At 42.6% G+C, this 22,500-nt stretch overlaps 2 protein-coding genes across 14 annotated transcripts in view; both read left to right on the forward strand.

The window, feature by feature from the left end:
- Positions 1–9,982, forward strand: part of LOC128438180 (dematin) — a 17,995-nt gene extending 8,013 nt beyond the window's left edge. The window contains exons 2-17 of one of the 3 annotated variants that reach the window (XM_053420635.1): positions 2,232–2,278; positions 2,787–2,821; positions 3,136–3,216; positions 3,337–3,465; positions 3,928–3,969; positions 4,133–4,307; positions 4,506–4,550; positions 4,723–4,875; positions 5,019–5,116; positions 5,281–5,386; positions 5,907–5,965; positions 6,041–6,083; positions 6,355–6,362; positions 6,557–6,613; positions 7,017–7,097; positions 7,213–9,982. In XM_053420635.1, the coding sequence (XP_053276610.1) occupies positions 2,810–2,821; positions 3,136–3,216; positions 3,337–3,465; positions 3,928–3,969; positions 4,133–4,307; positions 4,506–4,550; positions 4,723–4,875; positions 5,019–5,116; positions 5,281–5,386; positions 5,907–5,965; positions 6,041–6,083; positions 6,355–6,362; positions 6,557–6,613; positions 7,017–7,097; positions 7,213–7,326 (1,203 nt within the window). In that variant the 5' untranslated portion in view covers positions 2,232–2,278; positions 2,787–2,809 and the 3' untranslated portion in view covers positions 7,327–9,982. Of the gene's footprint in view, positions 1–2,231; positions 2,279–2,786; positions 2,822–3,135; positions 3,217–3,336; positions 3,466–3,927; positions 3,970–4,132; positions 4,308–4,505; positions 4,551–4,722; positions 4,876–5,018; positions 5,117–5,280; positions 5,387–5,906; positions 5,966–6,040; positions 6,084–6,354; positions 6,363–6,556; positions 6,614–7,016; positions 7,098–7,189 lie in introns of all 3 variants that reach the window. The other 2 variants (XR_008338301.1, XR_008338302.1) reach the window with 2 other exon arrangements.
- The window catches only part of si:dkey-220o5.5 (actin filament-associated protein 1-like 2), a 30,093-nt gene continuing 14,969 nt past the window's right edge, over positions 7,377–22,500 (forward strand). For 4 of the 11 annotated variants that reach the window (XR_008338299.1, XR_008338300.1, XM_053420625.1 and 1 more), the window contains exons 1-10: positions 8,130–8,269; positions 12,945–13,253; positions 13,892–13,953; positions 14,095–14,180; positions 14,333–14,427; positions 14,545–14,772; positions 14,873–15,215; positions 15,351–15,480; positions 15,578–15,799; positions 16,847–16,935. Coding sequence is in view for 9 of the 11 variants with exons in the window: in XM_053420625.1 (XP_053276600.1) it covers positions 15,585–15,799; positions 16,847–16,935 (304 nt within the window). In the remaining 2 variants the exon portion in view is untranslated. Of the gene's footprint in view, positions 7,509–8,126; positions 8,270–12,944; positions 13,254–13,891; positions 13,954–14,094; positions 14,181–14,332; positions 14,428–14,544; positions 14,773–14,872; positions 15,216–15,350; positions 15,481–15,577; positions 15,800–16,846; positions 16,936–22,500 lie in introns of those variants that run through there. The other 7 variants (XM_053420632.1, XM_053420626.1, XM_053420627.1 and 4 more) reach the window with 7 other exon arrangements.

Below are 22,500 nucleotides of genomic sequence, written 5' to 3' on the forward strand. Positions count from 1 at the left end.
GTGGAGCCTGACTGAGAGCCGAAGGACACTGCACCTGTCCCATTGGACGGTCCTAGCTGTCAATCACTCTGAGGATATTTAAATCTTAACCACAGATATCAAGAATTATGTTATAACAAAAAGATACATTTCAATAACACCAGTTTATTTAAGATTATTATCTGAAGTTTTTAAAACCAGGAAGCAGTTTCTCATTGAGTCAAAGACAAACGTCTCAAACGTCTCATTCGTCTTCCACCAGAGACGTCGCTGAGCAACAGGGTTGACTCCCTGAAAGTGTAAAAGAGACTCGGAGCTTCAGCGTGAGACGAGACACAAGGAGACACGAGGAGACACGAGGAGACACGAGGAGACACAGGGAGACACAAGGAGACACGAGGAGACACAGGGAGACACGAGGAGACACAAGGAGGCACAAGGAGACACAGGGAGATACGAGGAGACACGAGGAGACACAAGGAGACACAAGGAGACACAGGGAGATACGAGGAGACACGAGGAGACACAAGGAGACACAAGGAGACACAAGGAGACACAGGGAGACACAAGGAGACACAAGGAGACACGAGGAAACACGAGGAGACACGAGGAGACACGAGGAGACACGAGGAGACACAAGGAGGCACAAGGAGACACAGGGAGATACGAGGAGACACGAGGAGACACAAGGAGACACAAGGAGACACAAGGAGACACAGGGAGACACAAGGAGACACAAGGAGACACAGGGAGACACGAGGAGACACAGGGAGACACGAGGAGACACGAGGAGACACGAGGAGACACAAGGAGACACGAGGAGACACAAGGAGACACGAGGAGACACGAGGAGACACAGGGAGACACGAGGAGACACGAGGAGACACAAGGAGACACGAGGAGACACGAGGAGACACGAGGAGACACAAGGAGACACAGGGAGACACAAGGAGACACGAGGAGACACGAGGAGACACGAGGAGACACAGGGAGACACGAGGAGACACGAGGAGACACAGGGAGACACGAGGAGACACGAGGAGACACGAGGAGACACAAGGAGACACGAGGAGACACAGGGAGACACAAGGAGACACGAGGAGACACGAGGAGACACAAGGAGACACGAGGAGACACGAGGAGACACAAGGAGACACAAGGAGACACGAGGAGACACAAGGAGACACAAAGAGACACAACGAGACACGAGGAGACACAAAGAGACACAACGAGACACGAGGAGACACAAGGAGTCCATTCACATTGCTTCTGATAAGGAGTTGGTGTTAAACAGCAGCTTCAGCTGGACTGAAGCTGGACTCACCTGAAGGTCACGTTCATGTGTTCCTCTAAAGACGCAGAAGTTTCTCCTGAGACTCTGAACATGTGAGTTTCTCAGATTTAAAGACTTTCTGCTCATTTTCTGAATCCTTCACTTTATAGATTTTATTTCCTTCCTTTCGGTTTCAGGTCAAATCTGAGAAAATCTCTTCACCGAGTGAATCTTTGTTTAAAGAGATGAAACCTGATTCCATAATCTACTCCATGAGATTATCGACTCTGTCAGAGCTACAAATATTATTATTACTATTATCAAATGAACTGTTGATGCTAATAACATCTTTACATCTACAATCATCTTTTCATTATCACAACGTGTCAGAGCTGAAACACACTGACCTCTCTGGTGAAGGCTGGTACTGCTTCTCTCTGTGGAGATGTCTGATGTCAGATGGTAGTGATGATGATGCTGAACTGAATTGTTGATTATATCAGACACATTTCTCCAAAGTTCCGTTTGGACAGTTTTTGGAAACTATCGCCACTCGTATTAAAATAAACTTACGTGGGTTTGAGTGAAGCAGGAGTTTGCACCGAAGGACAATGAAAGATTTCCAGTGATGCAGCTCTGGTCTCTTGGATTTCCTTCAGATATAATGTTTAGAATCATAGCCCAGGACAGAGGACGCCTTTGTGAAGGACGGATGTTCGAGGACATCAGAAATCAGAGCGAAGCGTTCAGTCGACCACAAACCAGCGTATCAATTATTCAGAGTCAGTGACACCAGAGATCAATACGCCAGAGACAGTCCGAAGCAGAAACTCTGGAAGAGTCTCCATCGTGTGGAGTCCAGCTCCTCAGTGACTGGAATCAACTTCAAAATCACAATCTGAAAATAAACTGAATCCTTCTGCTTCGTCAGCAGTTTGTGGTTTATTAAACACAACTTGTTTCTAACGTTTGTGTTCAGGTGCTGAAGACGAACAGATACAGACATGATCCCCTATTCTCCCTGAGGTAACACACACACACACACACACACATACACACACACACACACACACACACACGCACACACTGCTTTGACACAAGCAGTCTTTTCCCGTCACTGACCGCATGTTACCCTGACCTGTGTGCGTGTTTGTGTGTGTGTGTGTGTGTGTGTGTGTGTGTGTGTGTGTGTTGGACAAAGCTGTGCTCTCTGGAATAATCCCTTTGTGTCGTCCTCTCCCCTCAGACAATGTGGAACCGTCTCTGCAGCAGAGACGTGAACACACAGTTGTGTCGACTGTTTACATTCACACAATCATCTGATCGTACAAACACAACATTTTCTATTTATTGGCTCGTCTGCCCCGACACTGCCCCTACTGTTCATGTGCATATTGCATCTGAGGTTGTGTGTCTGTTTCTAGTTAGTGCTTTTACTCTCAATTTAACTGTACTTAAATCTACTATAATATACTTTATTTATTTGTACAGATACTCTATAACTAATGACATCTTCTGTATGTTGTTCTTTTAGGAACGGACCAATCAGCAGTCAGGATGATGCCCAAGGTAAATTCAGTTTGTGACATTTTCTCCTGACGTCTGTTTGTTGAGCGCTGAAAGATAAATGTGTGTAGAGAACTGACTTCACAGCAGCATCATAACCAACCTCACATTTACTTCACTTCCACTTCTGAGGATCACATGTGACGTGTCACTGAGCTGCTGTGAACTGTTTCTCTGTTTAAATAAACCAACTCTTCATCTGTGACTTTCTGTAAACCAACATGAACGTCTTTGATTTCTCTCTCTGACCTGTGTGTGTGTGTGTGTGTGTGTGTGTGTGTGTGTGTGTGTGTGTGTGTGTGTGTGTGTGTGAGCAGCAGCTGGCTCATACGTCCCCAGGGAGCGTGTTGTCGCTGAGAGGTGCCGGCATCCCAGGATCCCCTGCTGCCGCCATCGTGGTGAGACACACAAACACACACACACACACACACACACACACATATACAGGTTGCATTTTCCTTCAGATTAATCTTGAGGAAGTAATCTTTAATCCCCCCCCCCCCCCCTCCCCCCCACAGGCCCGAGTGGAGGATGGGGTTATCGGCTACAAGGACTTGGCGGCGTTACCGAGAGACAAAGCCATTCTGGACATCGAGCGACCAGACCTGATGATCTACCAGACGCACTACAGCTACAGTCCACTAGAGGTGTGTGTGTGTGTGTGATGTAACAGCTCACACACACACACACACCACAAACACCCATGAATATTCACTGGTGAAAATCTTCCCTGACAACAACAAAAAACTGAACAAAACACACTTTTGTGTTACTTTTATTTTGTGTTTTACATAATAATATCTTCATTGTGTTTTTTCGAGTTATATTTGGATCGATATGTGTTTTCTTTTTACTAGTAGTTTTAGTAGTTATTTATAATAAAGTTTTAAAATCTTGTCCTAAGTTTCAAATGCTGTTGATACAGATCACAACTGGTAAGATAAGGTAAGGTAAGAGAGAAGAGCTGCTTTGAGATGATACATCAATAATTAATAAGGACAATAACATTATTATTATTGACTTAAATTAACAAAGTGTTTTTCCTTGTTTTCTGAGTCTGTTTCTAACTTTAATGTTTTTAAAGTATTTGTTGGTCTCTCGTCCTGCAGAGGTCTTTGTCCCCCCGCTCCATCTCTCCTCCCTCCCCAGAGGTTAGACCCCCCACTTCCTGTTTACACTGTGATGTTCCACAAACACACACACAATCACACACACACACATATACAATGGTTTACAAAAATCAAATAAGATTTAATATCATAAAGTGTGTGTGTGTTGCTGACCTCTGACCCCCATCCTCCTCTCTGTGTCCAGAACCTGCCCAAGGATTGGCTGGAGAACCGTTCCCCCGGAGGTTCCTCTCCCGGTTCCACCGTCCCGACCAGCAGAACAGACAGCGCACACACACCACCCACCCCCCCAACACCACACACACTGAACACACACTCCTCTGGAACCAGGAGCTCCGTGCTGCACTTCCACAGGCCTGGTAACAACTGCTTATTCAAAACCATCAAATAAAAAGAACCTGAAAAATACTATAATAGTTATTGACTTCAGTTCAATTAAATTTAAGTTAAATTAATTTAATTTATACGTGGAAAAATTCCAAATTCAAACAACTTTGACAGATAATATTTTTCATCTCTTGAAGAAGAATTTAATTGTAAAATGTTCTTTTATTTAGAAAATGGTTCCAACATCTACAAGAAGCCTCCGATCTACAAACAAGGTTTGTTTAACTGACGTCCAAAGAGGTTTCAGCATTTTCACTTCACTTAGATTTACATATGAATCTGTGTGTGTGTGTGTGTGTGTGTGTGTGTGTCTGTGTGTGTGTGTGTGTGTGTGTCTGTGTGTGTGTGTGTGTGTGTGTCTGTGTGTCTGTGTGTGTGTGAGTGCAGACGTGTCGTCCTCTCTCGTCCCTCAGGGGAAACAGATTGAGGATCTGATCATCGAGTCGTCAAAGTTTCCAGCAGCTCAACCTCCAGACCCGAACCTGCCGTCCAAGATCGAGACCGACTACTGGCCCTGCCCCCCCTCCATGGCTGCGATAGGTACAACCACACACACACACAAACACACACACACACACACACACACACATGCATCCTGCATCAATCTGACTCTTCTCCTTCTGTCCTCTCGCCTCCTCCTCTCCTTGTTTCCTCTCCTCCTCACTTCTGCGCCCCTCCTCTAGAGAAGGAGTGGAGGAGGAAGGAGAAGAGGGATGACGATGAAGAGGAGGATGATGAACTGGGGGGACTCAGAATTCTTCAGAAACAAGAACTCAACAAGGTAAAGATGATCCTCATCAGCTCCGAACGAAAGATAAAGACCCCAAAAAATCTGAACTCTAATAAATGGTTAACAAATATTTTCCTCTCCCTCTCTCTGTCTCTCTCTCTCTCTCTCCCTATATCTCCCCCCCCCCCCCCCCCCCCCTTCTCTCTCTCTGTCAGATTCAGTCTAATCTTGGTAAAATCATCCTAAAGGAGGAGCTGGAAAAATCTTCAACTCCTCTGAGGAGAAAAACTCGCTCCCTGCCGGACCGCAGCCCAAACACTGGTACAAGCACACACACAGACACACACACACACACACACACACACACAGACACACACACAGACACACACACGCACGCACGCACGCACGCACGCACTGACACACGCACACACACACACACACACACAAAAACCGGGTGTGAACCAATCAGCTCTCTGGGGACACCTAGTGGTCAGAATAGGTGCCGACAACAGGAAGCAGTTTAGAGGCAATAATAATCATTTTTATCATAAAATTATTTCCATGTTAATTATTAATGTTTAACAGCTTCATCAAGATCAGATCACAGGACGGAGAGAAGAAAGAGCAGGAAGGAAGGATGGAGGGATGGAGGGGAGGGGGGAGGAAGTAGGAAGTAAACCTGAGGGAGGAGAGGAAGGAGGAGGAAGAAGGGAGGAAAGAGATGGAAGAAGGGAAGAAAGAGGAAGTAAGTGAGGGAGGAGGGGAGGAGGGGTGAACGAGTCCTGGATGACCTGTGACTTCTCTCTTTTCTTCTTCTCCTCCTCCTCCTCCTCCTCTCCAGGGTCAAACGCCTCCAGGTCGCCTTGTTCCCCAGACGCCTCTAAGGCCGGCCCCTCCAGGGTGAGTCACGCTCAGCCGTCCAATCAGAGCAGAGTCGTGTGACTGGGCCTTGACCATGTTTGTGTTTGTTCTCAGCTTCAGTCCACAGAGTTCAGCTCCTCCCACAAATCTCCTGCAGGTAAAGTGACTCAAATCATTTTAGATCAAACTATTATTCTACATCATTATTTGTATTGAGTCTGGTCACTGTTTCCTTTCTTATTTATATACTTTCTATGTAAAGGTATCAATCTGAATTATTTGTATTTAACTGCTTAAAAATGTGATGTTATGGAAAAAGTCTTTCAACCTGCATCATGTTCAAATCTGTTTATGTATAGTGTATCCTCTATGTGATGGAATCTGTCGGCTAACGATTGATATTTCTTTAACTCTTTCTCTCCGTGCAGGTCTCCAGGTAAAGTAATAATGATTGATAATTGATTTATTTTCATAAAATAGTTTTTTTGTGTTTTTAAGTTGATATATGTAACATGAGTTATTCAATCAATTTAAAGTCCAATGAAACTTCATACAAAAAAAAAAAAAAACATTATTCGGAACAATGATAAAAAGGAAAGAGAATATTCATGTGTTGGACTCCCGCTGCAGAACGGAGACTCGAGGATGGACAGAGGGAACTCTCTTCCCAGCATGTTGGAGCATCAGGTTGGTTTTTAATCATGATATCTGTATTTGTATTCCTGTATAATACTGTTCACAGTCTCTAACTGCTGTTTTCAGACTGATCTGAACCTCACATGTTCCTCACATGTTCCTCACATGTTCCTCACATGTTCTGTATGTGAGACTAAACCTCTGAGTCAGTGTCTCTGGACAATTTCTGGAACTTTCCCTCAACAACACTGATCTTTCCAAAGCACAGTTTATACGTCATGTCCTGCCTCCTGCTGCTCTACAGGCTCCGCCCCTGCTGCTCTACAGGCTCCGCCCCTCGCCTGAATGTTCCCAACGAGCCGACAACCTGCTGCTGCCGCTCGACACGACAAACACTAACTACACAACATGAGTCTGAAAACAGTTTCACTAACACTCTGACTGATGTGTGCAGGTCTACCCGTATGAGACGCTGGTGGTGACTCAGCGAGGACGAAGCAAACTGCCTCCTGGTGTGGACAGAACCAGCCTGGAGGTAACTGTCACAATAAAAGCCCTCCACCACCTCTTTTACATGTAGACTTTTAATGTGAAACACCTGAAGGAAGTGTTGTGTTTCATTGACAGTTGTGTGTCTCTGGCTGCTGCAGCGCCACCTCTCTCAGGAGGAGTTCTTCAGTGTCTTCGGGATGTCCATCGAGGACTTCGACTGCTTGTCTCTCTGGAAGAGGAACGACATGAAGAAGAAGTTCTGTCTCTTCTGACTGTGGCCAGGACTCCACCTCCCACAATCCCCTGCACCTCCTGGGATCACCGATAGGAAACCACGCACTCTGAACAGAGCGTCACTGTCAGCATCACTAAGGCCATCGTCGCCATAATCATCATCATCATCTTCTTCTTCTTCATCATCATCATCTTCATCTTCTTGTTCTTCAGCTCTCTGGTGAGACTCAGATCAGGTTGGAATCTTCAGTCTCTGGAAGTTTGATTCAAACGATGAAACGACACAGCGAGAAGAAGAGTGGTGGGCGGGACCTCAGAGAACCAGGGGCCAACTAAGATGAGCCTAAAACTGATGACGCCTTTTTTAAGGTTTTGATAAAAACTCCACAGGAAAGTCAAATTAATTTAGATTCAGAATCGTTAAGTCAACAACTGTTGCTGAGCAGCAGCGCCCCCTGCAGCCACACGTTGGGATCAGTTCTGTCGGGCTCCGTGTCCGAGCTATAAAGTGACTGCGTCGTCCCACTGGATATTACCCATGATCCTCTGCTTCTTGAACCAGAAGAGCTGCTGCTGTAACAAATCCACGAACTCTGTTCAGAATTCTTCATGATTCACAGTTTCCTGCTGAATCTTGGAGATAAACTCTGTTTTTTAAGAACTTCAGAGTCTTTCTAACTGATCTCAGTTCAGCATCAAGGCTCATTTATTGAGCTTTTACATACGAAGAGAGATTCTTCCGATTCAAACCGTCACTGCCCCCATGGTTTCAGTTGGAATGACAGTTTAGCAATATGTCCACTAGAGGACAGCACAGAGTCAACATGGTGAAGGTGGAGGAGGTGTGATAACGTCCCTCTGGTCTCAGGTGAAATGACATCATATCGATACTTGGAACAGTTTCAGCATCTCTTCCTCGTGTCTTATGGAATCATCACAACACGGACACAAGGCTCCATCGTTTCAATCTGCTGCTTTAAGGTAGAAAAGTTTTATAGTGTTGATTTAAGTTGAACTGGTTTTTACTGTTGATCTCACACGACCACGATTTTATAAGATACAACATCAGCTGCACCAGTCGTTAAAAGACGATCACATGTTCGGCTGTCCACATACTTTTATTGTATGTGACACATTCAATAATGAATCCAAAAAATTAAATGACGGAATTTTTAAAAGTTTAAAAACGATAAACTGTCATCGGCTGATTCTCGAATCTGAATCGTGGCGCTGAAACTATCTCCTTGTTTTTCTTTCTATTTTAGCAAAAGCCACTGCCCTGTGTTATCTATGTACACTGCACACACACACACACACACACACTCACACACACACACGCACACACACACACACACACACACACACACACACACACATACAAGTGGAACCAGATCTCGGAGACAGAGTCTGTCACTGCTGCTCACCAATTTGGACTCATTTTCCCACAATGCATCGCTCTCACGCTGAATGAAAGAAAACTGATGGACCAATGAAATGAGAGAGAAAACTGGGACCTGTCGTACAAACGTAAAAATATTTCTATTGACGGCGTTCAGCTTCGATCAAAAATCTCTCCAGGTGTTGACGTGTTGACGTGAGCCCTACCACACCCAGAACCCTAATCAGAACCCTTTGTAGAACCTCACAGAACCCTGACCTTTCTGAACGGGTTCCATCGAGCTGTTGTAACATTGACCCTTGAAAACAAACCAAAAGAAAACTAAATGTGGCCTTTGTTGTAGACGCAGATGTAAATAATCATTTCAGCTTCACCCACTATAACTCATATTATACTGTGGCGACTTTTCTCTCACAAACTAACAATCATCAGCTGCCATCATATAAAACATAAATAAGACTTTAACCACGTCAGTTTCTGTTTAATATAATAAAAGATGATCTAACTATTGAAAAAGGAATTATTAGACTTTTTGAACTGAATATATTTTCCTACAGTACTTTTATTTTGGCAGTGCAGCATTGGTCCTTCCTGTCCCTCCTGATATGATGATGTCATGTTTCAAGTTATTTACACTCAGTGTTTGGATTGTTGTGATTTATTGAAGCTGAAATGAGACGTGAGCTCGATCTCGCTGCAGTGTCACTGTCATGGCGTCGTCCTGTGTCACTGCCACCACGCCACCATGCCGCTTCGCCACCACGCCGCCACGTGCTTCCTGCGTCTGTGGAACAAAATGACTGAAAATCAAAACAAAAAAAAGTTTGTTTTTGGAGTGAACGCACATTAGTCACTTTACGTCTCGAGATGATTGACTTTGTTCTTTCCCTTTGATGATACTGAGAGGATTCACGCTTTGTTCTGATTGGTTGAGTTTTCCTTCGAGACAGGAAGTGGGTTGCTGTGACTAACACCATGACGACACAAAGATTGTTCCGTGTTTATTTCTTTTTCCTTTTTGTACATTTTCAGGTGATTTATTCTGTTGTTATTGAATTATTTTAAGCATCTGATTGGCTGATGAGACTTCTGTATGCATGATGTCACCGTGATAATGTCAGACTTTTGTTTCAATGGATGATGTAACCTCACATAGTTACATAGTCAGAGGTCGACCTGCAGCTGATGATGTCATGAATAACTGCAGCTAACAGGTGATGTCACAGGTGAATGGTGACGTGAGTGAATAACATGAGTTTCAATAAAGAGCATTTCTCTTTTGCTTTGATCAGAAACTGTTCAACTTCCTTCATTTCACCGGCTTCACATCATCCACTACCGTTTAGGTCACGCCCACTCTACACTCTGATTGGTTGGCTGTGACGTGGTGAGAGAGGAACCAGGAAGTGAACTTCTCTTTCGCCCCTGTTCACTTCCTCGAGGAGAGAAACTGACACTGAACACTGTTCTGGCCATTTATGAAACATCTTTATCGCCCCCTGGTGGCTGGCTGCTGTATGGGTCATGACTCTCTCCTCCTCCATGTTAGCAGATGGGACATGCATCAAACAAACAAAAATCAAAGTCGACATTTTTTGATGTTTTGTAGTCAGATGAAACAGAATTCTCTTTATAACTGCTCATGTGTGTGGTTTGTATAAAAGTTTTAAACATTTACTGAACTGATGTTATTTTTTCATAATCTTTCAGGGTTGGTTTTACTCAACTTTTTTCAAAAAGAAATCTCAGTAGTTCAGCTCCATAGAAAACACGACAGCATCAAAAGGAAACAAGAGCGACAACACACAAGTTCACTTAAATTAAAACTCCCTCCCTCTCTCTCCCTCTCTCTCTCTCTGTATGTCTCTCCACCTCTCTCTCCCTCTCCCTCTCCATACCTCTCTCCCTCTCCCTACCTCTCTCCCTCTCCATACCTCTCCATACCTCTCTCCCTCCCTCTCTCTCCCCCCCCACTCTCTCTCTCTCTCTCTCTCTCTCTCTCTCTCTCTCTCCCTACCTCTCTCCCTCTCTCTCTCTCTCTCTCTCTCTCTCTCTCCCTCTCTCTCCCCCCCTCTCGCTCTCTCTCTCGCTCTCCCTCTCCCCCTCTCTCTCTCTCTCTCCCTCCCTCTCTCCCTCTCCCTCTCCCTCTCTCTCCCCCCCCTCCTCTCTCTCTCTCTCCCTCTCCCTCCCTCTCTCCCTCTCTCCCTCTCCCTCTCCCTTCCTCTTTCTCTCTCTCCCTCTCCCTCTCCCTTCCTCTCTCTCTCCCTCTCTCCCTCTCCCTCTCCCTTCCTCTTTCTCTCTCTCCCTCTCCCTCTCCCTACCTCTCTCCCTCTCTCTCTCTCTCTCTCTCTCTCTCTCTCTCTCTCTCCCTCTCTCTCCCCCCCTCTCGCTCTCTCTCTCGCTCTCCCTCTCCCCCTCTCTCTCTCTCTCTCCCTCCCTCTCTCCCTCTCCCTCTCCCTCTCTCTCCCCCCCTCCTCTCTCTCTCTCTCCCTCTCCCTCCCTCTCTCCCTCTCTCCCTCTCCCTCTCCCTTCCTCTTTCTCTCTCTCCCTCTCCCTCTCCCTTCCTCTCTCTCTCTCTCTCTCCCTCTCCCTCTCCCCCCCCCCCCCCTCCTCTCTCTCTCTCTCTCTCTCTCTCAGACAGATTGCTCAGGTTTTCAGCTCCACCTGAAGCACTTCACGTTTGTCTTTGAGAATGTTTCATCTTGGATTGTCAAAGGAATTTAGGCTTATATGCCAATTCAGAGACAAAAGGTGTATTGCACTTTGTTTCATGTTGGACTAGAGTAGGCGTTGTATTTTTGCCAGTTTGTGTTTGATTTTGTGTTATTACAAAAGCAACCTTGTGCAATAAAAATGTGAATTCAGATGATTTAGTCAGAGTTCATATTTGTCTCTAATTATCCGGACCCCGGAAGGGGAGGAGGGTTGATGTCTGGACCTCTTGCAGCTTTAGTTGAAGACCTCTGTTAGACAGTATGTCAGTACTGTGACAGGACCCCCCCTCCCCCCCTTAAAGGAGGTGCAGTATACAGGAAGGATGTTTTTTGGACTGGTTGGTACGTTGGTGCAGTGGTTTTTACTCTGGGCTCACAACAAGAACGTTCACGGTTCCAACATGGTGGCTGACAAAGAGCATTTAATCATCTTATAGTTGTTCTCTGGGTTCCACTGACACTTTAAAGACACTCAGAATATACATGGAGTGGATATTAAAATGTTTACAGACCAATCTGGGCCGTTTAATCAGGAGCTTGGGAGTGATCTTCGATACTGATTTATCCTTTAATACTAGTCACTTAAAAAAAAATTCTAGAACCGCCTTTTTCCACTTGCGTAATATCTCAAAAATCAGACATGTCCTTTCGCAAGAAGATGCAGAAGAACGAGTCCACGCCTTTGTTACATCGAGACTGGACTATTGTAATTCATTATTATTAGGCTCCAGCAGGAAGTCGTTAAAGACTCTACAGCTTGTCCAAAATGCCGCAGCACGTGTCCTGACGAGAACAAAGAGAAGAGAGCACATTTCTCCAGTATTAGCGGCGCTACACTGGCTTCCAGTTAAATCTAGAATAGAATTAAAAATTCTTCTCCTCACCTTCAAGGCCCTTAATAATATGGCGCCTTTTTACCTTAAAGAGCTGTTAGTACCTTACAAACCCACTAGAGCACTCCGCTCCCAGAATTCAGAGTTGGCGGCTCATGGTGGGTCCTGGAGGGGGGCGGTGGACTGTGACTGAGGACTGGAGTGGCGTCTGGTCTGGATGGTGGATCGTGGTCTGGATGGTTGCTGACCATGGACTGTGACTGCAGCGGGACTGCTTGGCATGTCATGTTGGGGTTGTCCTTCGGGATGTCTACCCTCATCAATGCTGCTAACAACTTTATCCTGATGATGTTTTCCTGCACGTGGCATCTATTGCACTTCTGTCCGTCCTGGGAGACAGATCCTCACATGTGTCTCTGAGGTTTCTACGTATTTTACCTGTTAAAAGGTTTTTAGTAGTTTGTCCTGACTCTTGCTGAGGGTTAAGGACAGAGGATGTCTCACCCTGTTAAAGCCCTATGAGACAAATTGTAATTTGTGAATATGGGCTGTACAAATTAAATTTGATAGATTGATTGATGGTTTACAATAGAGAAGTATCCACAACACTGTAAAAACCTGTAGTTTAATTCATAATACTGTTTGAATACTGTGTTGAATCATATTACTGATGAATAGTTGGAGCTCATTAAGTCTCTGAGCTCCTTCAGGAGGAATCTGTGAACGATGGCGTTGAGGAGCTTGACCCCTGACCTCTGTCAGGTTGTCATCTCAGGCTCCATCTGTGACACTCAGTTAATTACACAGTGTTCGGAGGCCGGAATGTTCCGTGACAGAAACCAGTAGGGTCACAAGGACCAGAACAGAACGTGCTCACTGGGCTGAGGATAAAAGAGGTGGACAGAGACAGTGTGAGACAGAGACCTGAGTCGTCCACACAGACGGACGAGGGAGCCAATCGGTCCGAAGGTGAAACGACTCCTCCAACACAAAGCTGCTGCACTTCAGTTCCTACAACGGTAAGAACAACCTGGAAACTTCTCCTCCTGCCAGTTTATATGAGTAATAACGACTTTTAAGACAGGAGACTTTTTACATGTACACATTTCTTTTTAAGATTTTAGGAATATAAATAAATAATTATTGTTAATAATAACAATATTAATAACGTTATTTGTGAAGCAGTTTTCCTGGTTTGTTTGTATATTTTAATCTGTAATCTTTTAGAATAAGTGATATTTGCTCATCTGACAATACAAACAATTTAATAAAAAGGTAACTCACACCGTGTGCTTTTGTTTTGGGTCAAGTGAGAAACGCTGGAGCTACGAGGTTCATTCACACGTTTGGATCATTGTTGTTTAAAAAAATGAAAAATGTATATTTATATATTTTGTCGATGGTCCCACAGATTGTGTTAACAGTGTTAATGTCATTTAGTTGGAGGCTCGATGGCTGAATGTTTAGTTCCCATGTGAGTTGTTCCCCTCTTGGTCTCTCCGACTGCATTCGTCCAATAAAGAAGTTGAGAATCACTTTAGAAATGAATAAATGCAAACGTGTTGAATTTAATGAAAAACATTTTGTACTTTTGCACAATTTTCGGTTTGTAAAAAGTGTAACGGAGACTTTACAAGTGTGTGTAACTGTGTTTCAGATCCCGATCGGCCGCCAGCATGTTCAACATATTACACCTGGCTGCACTCAGTGTGCTCGCAGGTGAGAGGTTACACAACTCACACACAACCACTCACTTCATTCACACTGACAAGATGTCGTTGGTAAGCCTCCTACAGAGGAAGAGTGTTATGTGATGTTCTACCAGAATTAATATTAACATAACATAATATTTTCATTCAGAGGATCAGCTTTCAAATGGAAGCTCTGAAGGACGCCGCCTCTGAATCGAAACACATCTTTCAAACAGAGTAATGTAGCTACAAGAGGTCAGACCTTTACTGTGAAAATATGACCTTATTTTATATTTCTGAAATCATAAAACAAAAAATAAACCTGGACAAATTGACTCGTGAGATCTAAGTTTACTCTTAATGTAACAACAGATCCAACCAAAAACCACGTGTCTCAATATCTTCAGGTACGGCAGCGACCCTGGATTTTACCGGTTCAGCTCAATTGGACATCACGTCCTGCCCCATCACCTACTACTGACAGAAATATAGCAAAATATATGTGAGTAATAAACAGTCACTGGTTTTAATCAACCTACCAATTACATTAATAACTCATAATCAAATGTTTACAAGCTGACATGTTATTATCGATGTTGTGTCTCCCCCTGTCCAACAGGTGGGCTTCAGTTCCAGCACAGTGTCTGTTTGCTTCAATAGGCCGCACCAACCTGGAATGAGGAACGACTGCTTCCTGATGTCTGGAGGAGCAGCTGACAGAGGATCCCTGAAGACATTCCAGAGTGAATACCAACCTGGATCTCACATCCATAAAGAGCTACCGAGCCTGAAACACACTGGAAAATGTTTCAGCCAGATGGTATTAAAGAACAGTCAACAAGAGCTGGTGAGAGTCAGACTGGGACTTGTTCTGACCCGTGTTGTTTTCAGCTCTTCTAATTTTAAAAACATTTCTTTCCTGTGTTTTGTCCAAATTCTCTTCTCAGATTATATTTTTGGAACTTTACAATTTTGAGCCAGAAGCGGTTCTGGTTATGAGGGCGTATTCTGATTTCGCTGCTTCTCATCTCTTGAGTAAATTAATCAGGAGAGTATGACGGGTTTGAGTTGGTCATTGTTCTGTTGGTTGTGTTGAGTCTCGTGTTTAAATCCCGATTTATTAACGATATATCTGTCGAAGTCTTGGACGATTACTACACATTGTTTTTTTTGGCACTTTCCAGGACCTAGACGAGAAGGTCAATGGCCTCACAATATATAAACAGAGATTCACTTTAAATGAAGCATGAAAACATTTCTACACAGAACTAAGCGGTTGTAGACGCTCTGGTGAGTAAACAAAATGTTTATTAAAATCCATTTTACACTGCAACAGCAAAAACCAAATGTTCTAAATCACCATTAAGCTTTCTTTAGACTTTGGTGATTTTTTAAACACCTAAATATATTTTTCCTGACTTCTAGGAGTTGTTTATAAAGAGAACACGACCACAGTTCTAGACCCAAGCATCTGCTCCACTGTCTCCTGTGATGTGAGTGCAGTTGCTGCTGTCAGTGTCTGTGGTCCCAAGGAGCCCTGCAATGGAAATGGCAGGTAACATCAAATTCTATAAGCTCTTCATGAGTTTCAGTCGTTACCAAACACTGATGGTGTTTTGTTCAGTATGAATATGCTCCTTCGCCTCCATCAGCTGCATCATGTCAAACAACGTGTGCACCGTGATCGGCTCCACGGTCGTTGGTTTTCGCTGGGCAAGTCCAAGCTGTGCCGGACCGCTGTGGCTAAACTCTGTTCAAGTCCACATCCAAACCCGGCTTCCAGGTGGTGGGCGTCTTCCAGAAGAGACGCCGGAAAGACGTCAGCTTTTTGATTCCAGGCATGCCAGCCGATGCCACAGAGCAGAAGCTACCAGGTTGTTTATGATCAATGTTCTGCCTCTGTAGGATAAATGTGGTTTCAGCCATTTCCACTTGCTGAGCCTCCCTTGTATTTTCTCAGCCAAACTCTCCCAAATTAAAATTTAACATTTAGATTTAGATTTAGATTAAACATTTAGATTTCACATTTAGATTTAGATTTAAATTTAACATGTAGATTTAGATTTAGCATTTAGATTTAGATAAAACATTTAGATTTAACATTTAGGTTTAGATTTAGATTAAACATTTAGATTTCACATTTAGATTTAGATTTAAATTTAACATGTAGATTTAGATTTAGCATTTAGATTTAGATAAAACATTTAGATTTAACATTTAGATTTAGATTTAGATTAAACATTTAGATTTCGCATTTAGATTTAGATTTAAATTTAACATGTAGATTTAGATTTAGCATTTAGATTTAGATAAAACATTTAGATTTAACATTTAGATTTAGATTTAGATTAAACATTTAGATTTCACATTTAGATTTAGATTTAAATTTAACATGTAGATTTAGCATTTAGATTCAACATTTAACATTTAAGTGTGACATTTAACATTTGGATTTAAATATTTAAAATATCTGTAAGTTGACAAATATTGTTGTAAAAGTGCAAAAAAGTGACTCTCAAAAATTCACACCAGTTTTTTAAACATGGTTTAAAATGTGTGGAGGGTTTTATACAAACCACCAGTGTGGGTAGATTTTAGGTTTTTTAAAGAAAGGACATGGATGGCTTCACCAAACAGTGGTGTTTTAATGACGTAGTATGTTCTGTGGTTGATGATGTTTTAATATTTAATATTACTTTCTAGATAGTATTGTTCTGATACTGTACATATCCGTTGAAACATTGACAGTAGTTTTGTTTAAACTTTGAAAATAAAGGTTTCAAAAATCAAATCTCTCTCTCTCTCTCTCTCTCTCTCTCTCTCTCCATACATAATGAGTGTGTTGGTCCGTCCTAACTCTCCTCCTCCTCCCTCTCTCCCTCCCTCTCCTCCTCCTCCCTCCCTCCTGTGTGGCCTGCCAGACCTCGGGGAGTTGACGGAGCAGATCTGAGTTATGAGCCTGGAGATCAGCAGCGACTGAGACGAGCAGCGGACATGGACAAACAGAAAGGTACTGAGCCAAATATTCACACATCATATCAAAATCATCCAAATCTTCCATATGAAGAAAAATCACATTACAATTCAAACTTTACATGTGAAAATACATTTACTTTCAACACAATCTTGAATTCAAAAAACTTTTAACTTGACATGTGAAAACACAAAGGTCACATTTGATTTTTGAAGAGGCTTTAAAGGTTTTTATTCCATCATGAAACCACTGTATTACTCTATTTAAGTAGTACTTTGACTTTCTTGTGAGTGTTTGTATTTAATGTCACTTACTCCTGCTGCTCCTGAAAACTTTAGTGACTTTTTATTTAGAATCTTTCAGTGATTAAGTATAAATATAAATATAGATGTAGTTTCATAAACTGAGGAGAATATAAATTACATTAGCGAGACACAAACTTTAATCTCATCATCATTTAATAATAGGACACTTTACTCTGAAACAGTTGGTTCTGCGCTGAGTTCTTTTGTTGTATTTTAGTACTTTAAGTTTTGATTCTTTTGATTTTGAGATAAGGAATTTTCAGAGTAAGTGAATAAGTTGAGAGGTCTCACTCTGATCTAAAATACACAGATCAAAGTTATTCATGTAAACACCAGTGTCTTATGGTTTGTAAACTGTAAACTACAGCGACGCACCGGAAACACTCATCTGGGCTCTTCCTCCTCCTCCTCCTCCTCCTCCTCCTCCTCTTCCTCCTCCTCTTCCTCGTCATCATCATCACTTCCTCCTCTTGCTGTTCTCAGGAGACTGAGCTAATAGTCTGTTTAGATTCAGTAGACCTCACTGAGTGTGTGTTTGTGTGTGTGTGTGTGTGTGTGTGTGTGTGTGTGTGTGTGTGTGTGTGTGTGTGTGTGTGTGTGTGCGTGTGTGTGTGTGTGTGTGTGTGTGTGTGTGTGTTTGTGTTAGTCTGACTCCGGTTGTCATTAGTTTTAGTTTGATGACGTTTCAAATCAACATTTAAGACCTTTTAACAAATAACAAATATAGAAAAACATTCATTCATGTTTGTTCTTTTATTTTAATCATTATTTGTTGACACAAACAACCAGCACACAATGACTTGCCTTACTAACTCACTTCATCACTTAACCAATGTAATAACCTCACATGACCAGACACCATTTACATCCTCAATAGAAATAAATCAGAATCAAACTCAACACAACAACTACAACTCGTACAAACACGAACAAACCAAATGAAAACAATTCATTCATATTTGATCTAGTTGAATTACACATGACAGTTTTCGACGTCCAGTTGTGTATAACAATAAATCTTAGTAATATGATATCAAAGTGAACGTGCCCTGGACACACTGAACCAGGAGCAGTACCAGGGCCCCGAGGAGGCAAAGGGCCCCTGGACCTGAGCCTCTGTACGAAGTTAAAGGAGAAACATTTCTTATTTCAAAGTGACAGAGCTGAAAGAACAATTAATTAAGAAGGAACCAGCACAAAGTCCCAGGAGCCGTGACAGAAGACACAGTGTCCCCCATCGTCCCCTCGTCCATCCAGGACCTGAACCCAGATTTGACAACCCAGCGAACTAATTCAAAACTAAATAACAAATGAATTCATTGACCTTGTGTGACCTCTATGATTCACTGAGTTCCTGAACAACTGTTTCCTGACTGATTCAAGACTGAGCTCATTTCACTGCTGCACCTTCACAGATCACATTTAACACTTGAACATACAATGTGAAGCTTGTAATTCATCTCCATGATTTCCTGATCCAGCTGTTCCTCTTTCATACGTGTTAAAGACGTACGAGTTCATTTGCTGCAGACGAGACAGAACCTCTGCTGATTGGACGAGAAGCTCGGTCAGTTTGAGGAAACGGCAAATCAGTAAATGTTTCTGCTCGTCTATATTTAACGAGCAGAAGATGAAAGAGAAAACTGCTCCACACCCAACACACACACACACACACACACACACACACACACACACACACACACACACACACACACACACACACACACACACTGTGGTAGGAGGTATGTCTAATGTGAGGGTGGGGGTTTCATGGTGAACTAGCTCATGTCACTTAAACACACACACGATGACTTTTACTTTCTTTCTTTTAAAGCAGCTTTATAGACATGAACACAGTCTGTCCCTTCAAAGACTCTTATTGTGAAAATATGTGACTTTTAAAAAACAACAGAAACTTTGGGCAGCACAAACTGAATTCATGTTTATTTCTTTGTTGTTGTTGTCTTTCATTGATTCAACACTGGACCTGATTCACTGTCTGTGTTTTGTACAACATCAAACAACATCAAAGCCACAGACAGGAAGTGATGTTGATCAGATAAGAAGCGTTCAGGAGCTTAAATGCTTCATGTCTCTGTCTGTCTTCTCGTCTCTGTTGTTTGTTATTTCTGTGTTCATGTCTCTGTCTTGTTGTCTCTGTCGTTTCTGTCGTCGTGTCTCTGTCTTCCTGCTCTGTCCTCTGGTCTCTGTTATCTCATGTCTTATAGTCTCTGTCTCTATGTCTCTGTGGTCTTGTGATTGTCATCTTGTCTCCGTGTTGTTGTTGACGTGTGGTGGGCGTGGTGGTATGTGCCGCTCTGTGTTTAAAGCAGCAGCGTCTCGATAAGCAGAGCGTCAGGATCCTTTAAATCAGCAGAGACGAGTTAATGAGACAAAGTCCTCGTCCCACTCAGCTCAGCTGTGAATGGACTCAGTCTGTCTGTGTGAATGGAGCTTCATTAAATCCTCCTCTGACTTCAGACTCATTCACTCAACAGAAAACAACACGAGTTCTAAATACATAAACTATAAAACCTTATTCAGAAAAATGAAATAATGTGTGGATGGTGGTGTTTGAAGGAGTCTGTCAGGAGGTTCTAGTTTACCTTGATGATGTTCTGATGGTCGTGAGGAGGTTCTATTATTTGTCCATTAAACACTGAAGTGGTAATGTAAGTGGTTGTAGAGGTGGTTTGAGTGGTTCTAATGGTCATGTGAGAGGTTCCACACGTCTTCGAGGAGGTTGCAGAGGGTGAAGAGAGGTTCTTGACATGGTTTTATTCATCCAACCGGTTCTGATGGTCATATTGGAGATTCTTGTGTTCCTTGATGATGTTCTAATGGTTTGGGAAGTTCTATTTGTCCTTCAGGACATTGAAGTTGCTACACACATCATTCTAGAGGTGGTTTGAGTGGCTCTAGTGGTCAGGTGAGTGATCTTCTCGGAGGGTCCAGTGGGCACAGAGGAGGTGTGGGGGGTTATTAAACTGGATGTATTTGTCCATAAGAGGTTAATGAAGTTTTTATATGTTCTTTAATGATACTCTAATGTTCTTATAGAGTTCATGATGGTTGTCCTAGTGAACCTTTGTCAACAGCGCTCCTCAGCCATTCAGGATATTTTATTGTCAGTCACGATGTTCTAGTGAAGATCAAGGACGTTCTCTCTGTGTCATTGAGGTGCTTTTAGTTCGTTTTTTTAAGAAGTTCTGCCTGAGCAGGTTCTGAGGGCCCTTCATGTGGTTGTAGGGGCCATAAAGGTGGTTCTCCTGTTCCTTTTGGAGGTTCTATCGGTAAATAAGGTTGTTTGGTCCTGGAGCTGGTTCTTGTGGTCAGTGAAGCAGGCTGAATGTACTTTTGATGGTCAAGAAGTTTTATAAGGGGTTCTTTATAAGGTTATATTAGGTTCTAGGGGTCTTACGCAGGCTTTGTGGGTCCACTGAAAGGTTGACATGGTCTCCAAGGAGGTCCTACTGGCTCTGTAGATGGTTCGTTTTGTCCTTTCAGATGTTTGGAAGAGGATGTTTCTTCAGATGTCCATTAAGAGGGTTTTAAGGGTCATTGTGGACTATTGGTCCTTCAGGATACTCCAGTGGTCTTTTGTTCCAGTGTTGGTCATAGAAAACGTTCTTCCATGCTATTCGCAGGTTCTTCTGGTCATTGAGGAGGTTCTATGGGGTATTTGGGGTTTGGGAGGTTCTCGTGGTCATTGAGGGGATTCTAAAGACGAGTTGAGAAGTTGTGAGGATCATTATCATACAAAAAGCTTCTTGTTCTTCTTTGTTTTTATTTATAGGATCATCTAGCCAAACAGGAGGTTCTACGTTAAACGTAGAACCTCCTGTATAAACGATGTTTATTCAGTACAGTTATTTTCCACGACATGATACTTCCTGTTTCCCAGTTCTTGTGCAGGAACCTTGAGTTTCTAAATGACGTCACAACACAGTCATTCACACCGAGTCTTTATTCTGAGTTAAACATTAGCAGCTTATCAGTGTGTGTCGTCCCTTCAGTTAGCCTGAAGGTCAGGAAGCTGCTGATGGGAAACCTGAGCAGATTCAGGATCTGTTTCACGCTTCAGCCGAACAACTCATAAAACATCTTATCTGAAGTCACATCATGACTGACGGGATGATTCCCTGAATCTGAAAATGAATCTTCATGAATAAACATTTTAATGACTTTATAGGTTAGTTTGTAAAAAATACAAAGTTTGTATTTTTATTAGGGCTGTGAAATGATTAAAATTTTTAATCAAATTAATCACAGGTTTCTATGGATTAATCATGATTAATCACATTACCGATTTTTTCGGAATATTTTTGTGAAAACAAGATTTATGACATTTAACTTTTCTTTTGTGCTGCAACTCAGCAGTTCTTCAGCAGTTATCATTGCTTTTCCATATGGAACATTAATATAATCTTCATCCTAAACAGAATTCGGGTTCCTTAGCCATTGTGTGGTTGAATAAAACTTTTTTTTTTAAATTAAACAGAAATTATTTGAGCTTCTTAGCTATAGGATGGTTGACATTTTTTATATTTTTTGTCACACAACCATTAACCACACCATGATACAATCTAATGCCTCTAAAGGCCCTCTTAGCTACTCGGTCTTTAGCCAGTTGGTGAGGCAAACTAACTTGTTCAAATTCTCTGACAGTAAAGCTGACCGCTTCTTTTGCACAATGTGTCCTGCGAGTGAGTCTGGTTTGGCGCATTCCACTTGAACGCCCCTCGCCGACCAACACATGCTTCGCGTTGCGGTGGTTAGGCGGGTATTGCTACGGTGAAACGATAACGTCTTCTCGCAGAGTGTGCATATCACCTTGGTTTTACTGAATGTTCGATCTTTGTTTTTTTGGAACACGATCTTCCCGTCCAGAAGGTCCTCAGGTTCATCAGAATTATCCATGTTGTTTGTTTGTTTGAATGGCAGCTGCCGTCTGACTGCATTAGAGCGGCGACTAGTTCAGAGGCTGCGGAATTGGAAGGTCCTTCTGCGGATGCGTTAAATGCGTTAAAAAAAAAAAAAGAATTAATCCTGTAATTTAATCATAACGCGTTAACGCGTTATTTTTCACAGCTCTAATTTTTATCTGTATGACAGTGGAAAATAATTTGAGCTGAGAAACTTGTTTCTCTGCGTTTGAATGATTTCAGCTCTTTATTCTTCTGAGGGCGAGACACAGTCAGTATTCATTCACAGAGAGAGAGAGAGACAACGGCTGCTTTCATGAGACGGACACAGATCGACCTCATGTTTATTAACCTGATGACGCCAAACTGAA

Source organism: Pleuronectes platessa, chromosome 4 (genome assembly GCF_947347685.1).
Source record: "Pleuronectes platessa chromosome 4, fPlePla1.1, whole genome shotgun sequence".
Taxonomy (NCBI): Eukaryota; Metazoa; Chordata; class Actinopteri; order Pleuronectiformes; family Pleuronectidae; genus Pleuronectes; species Pleuronectes platessa.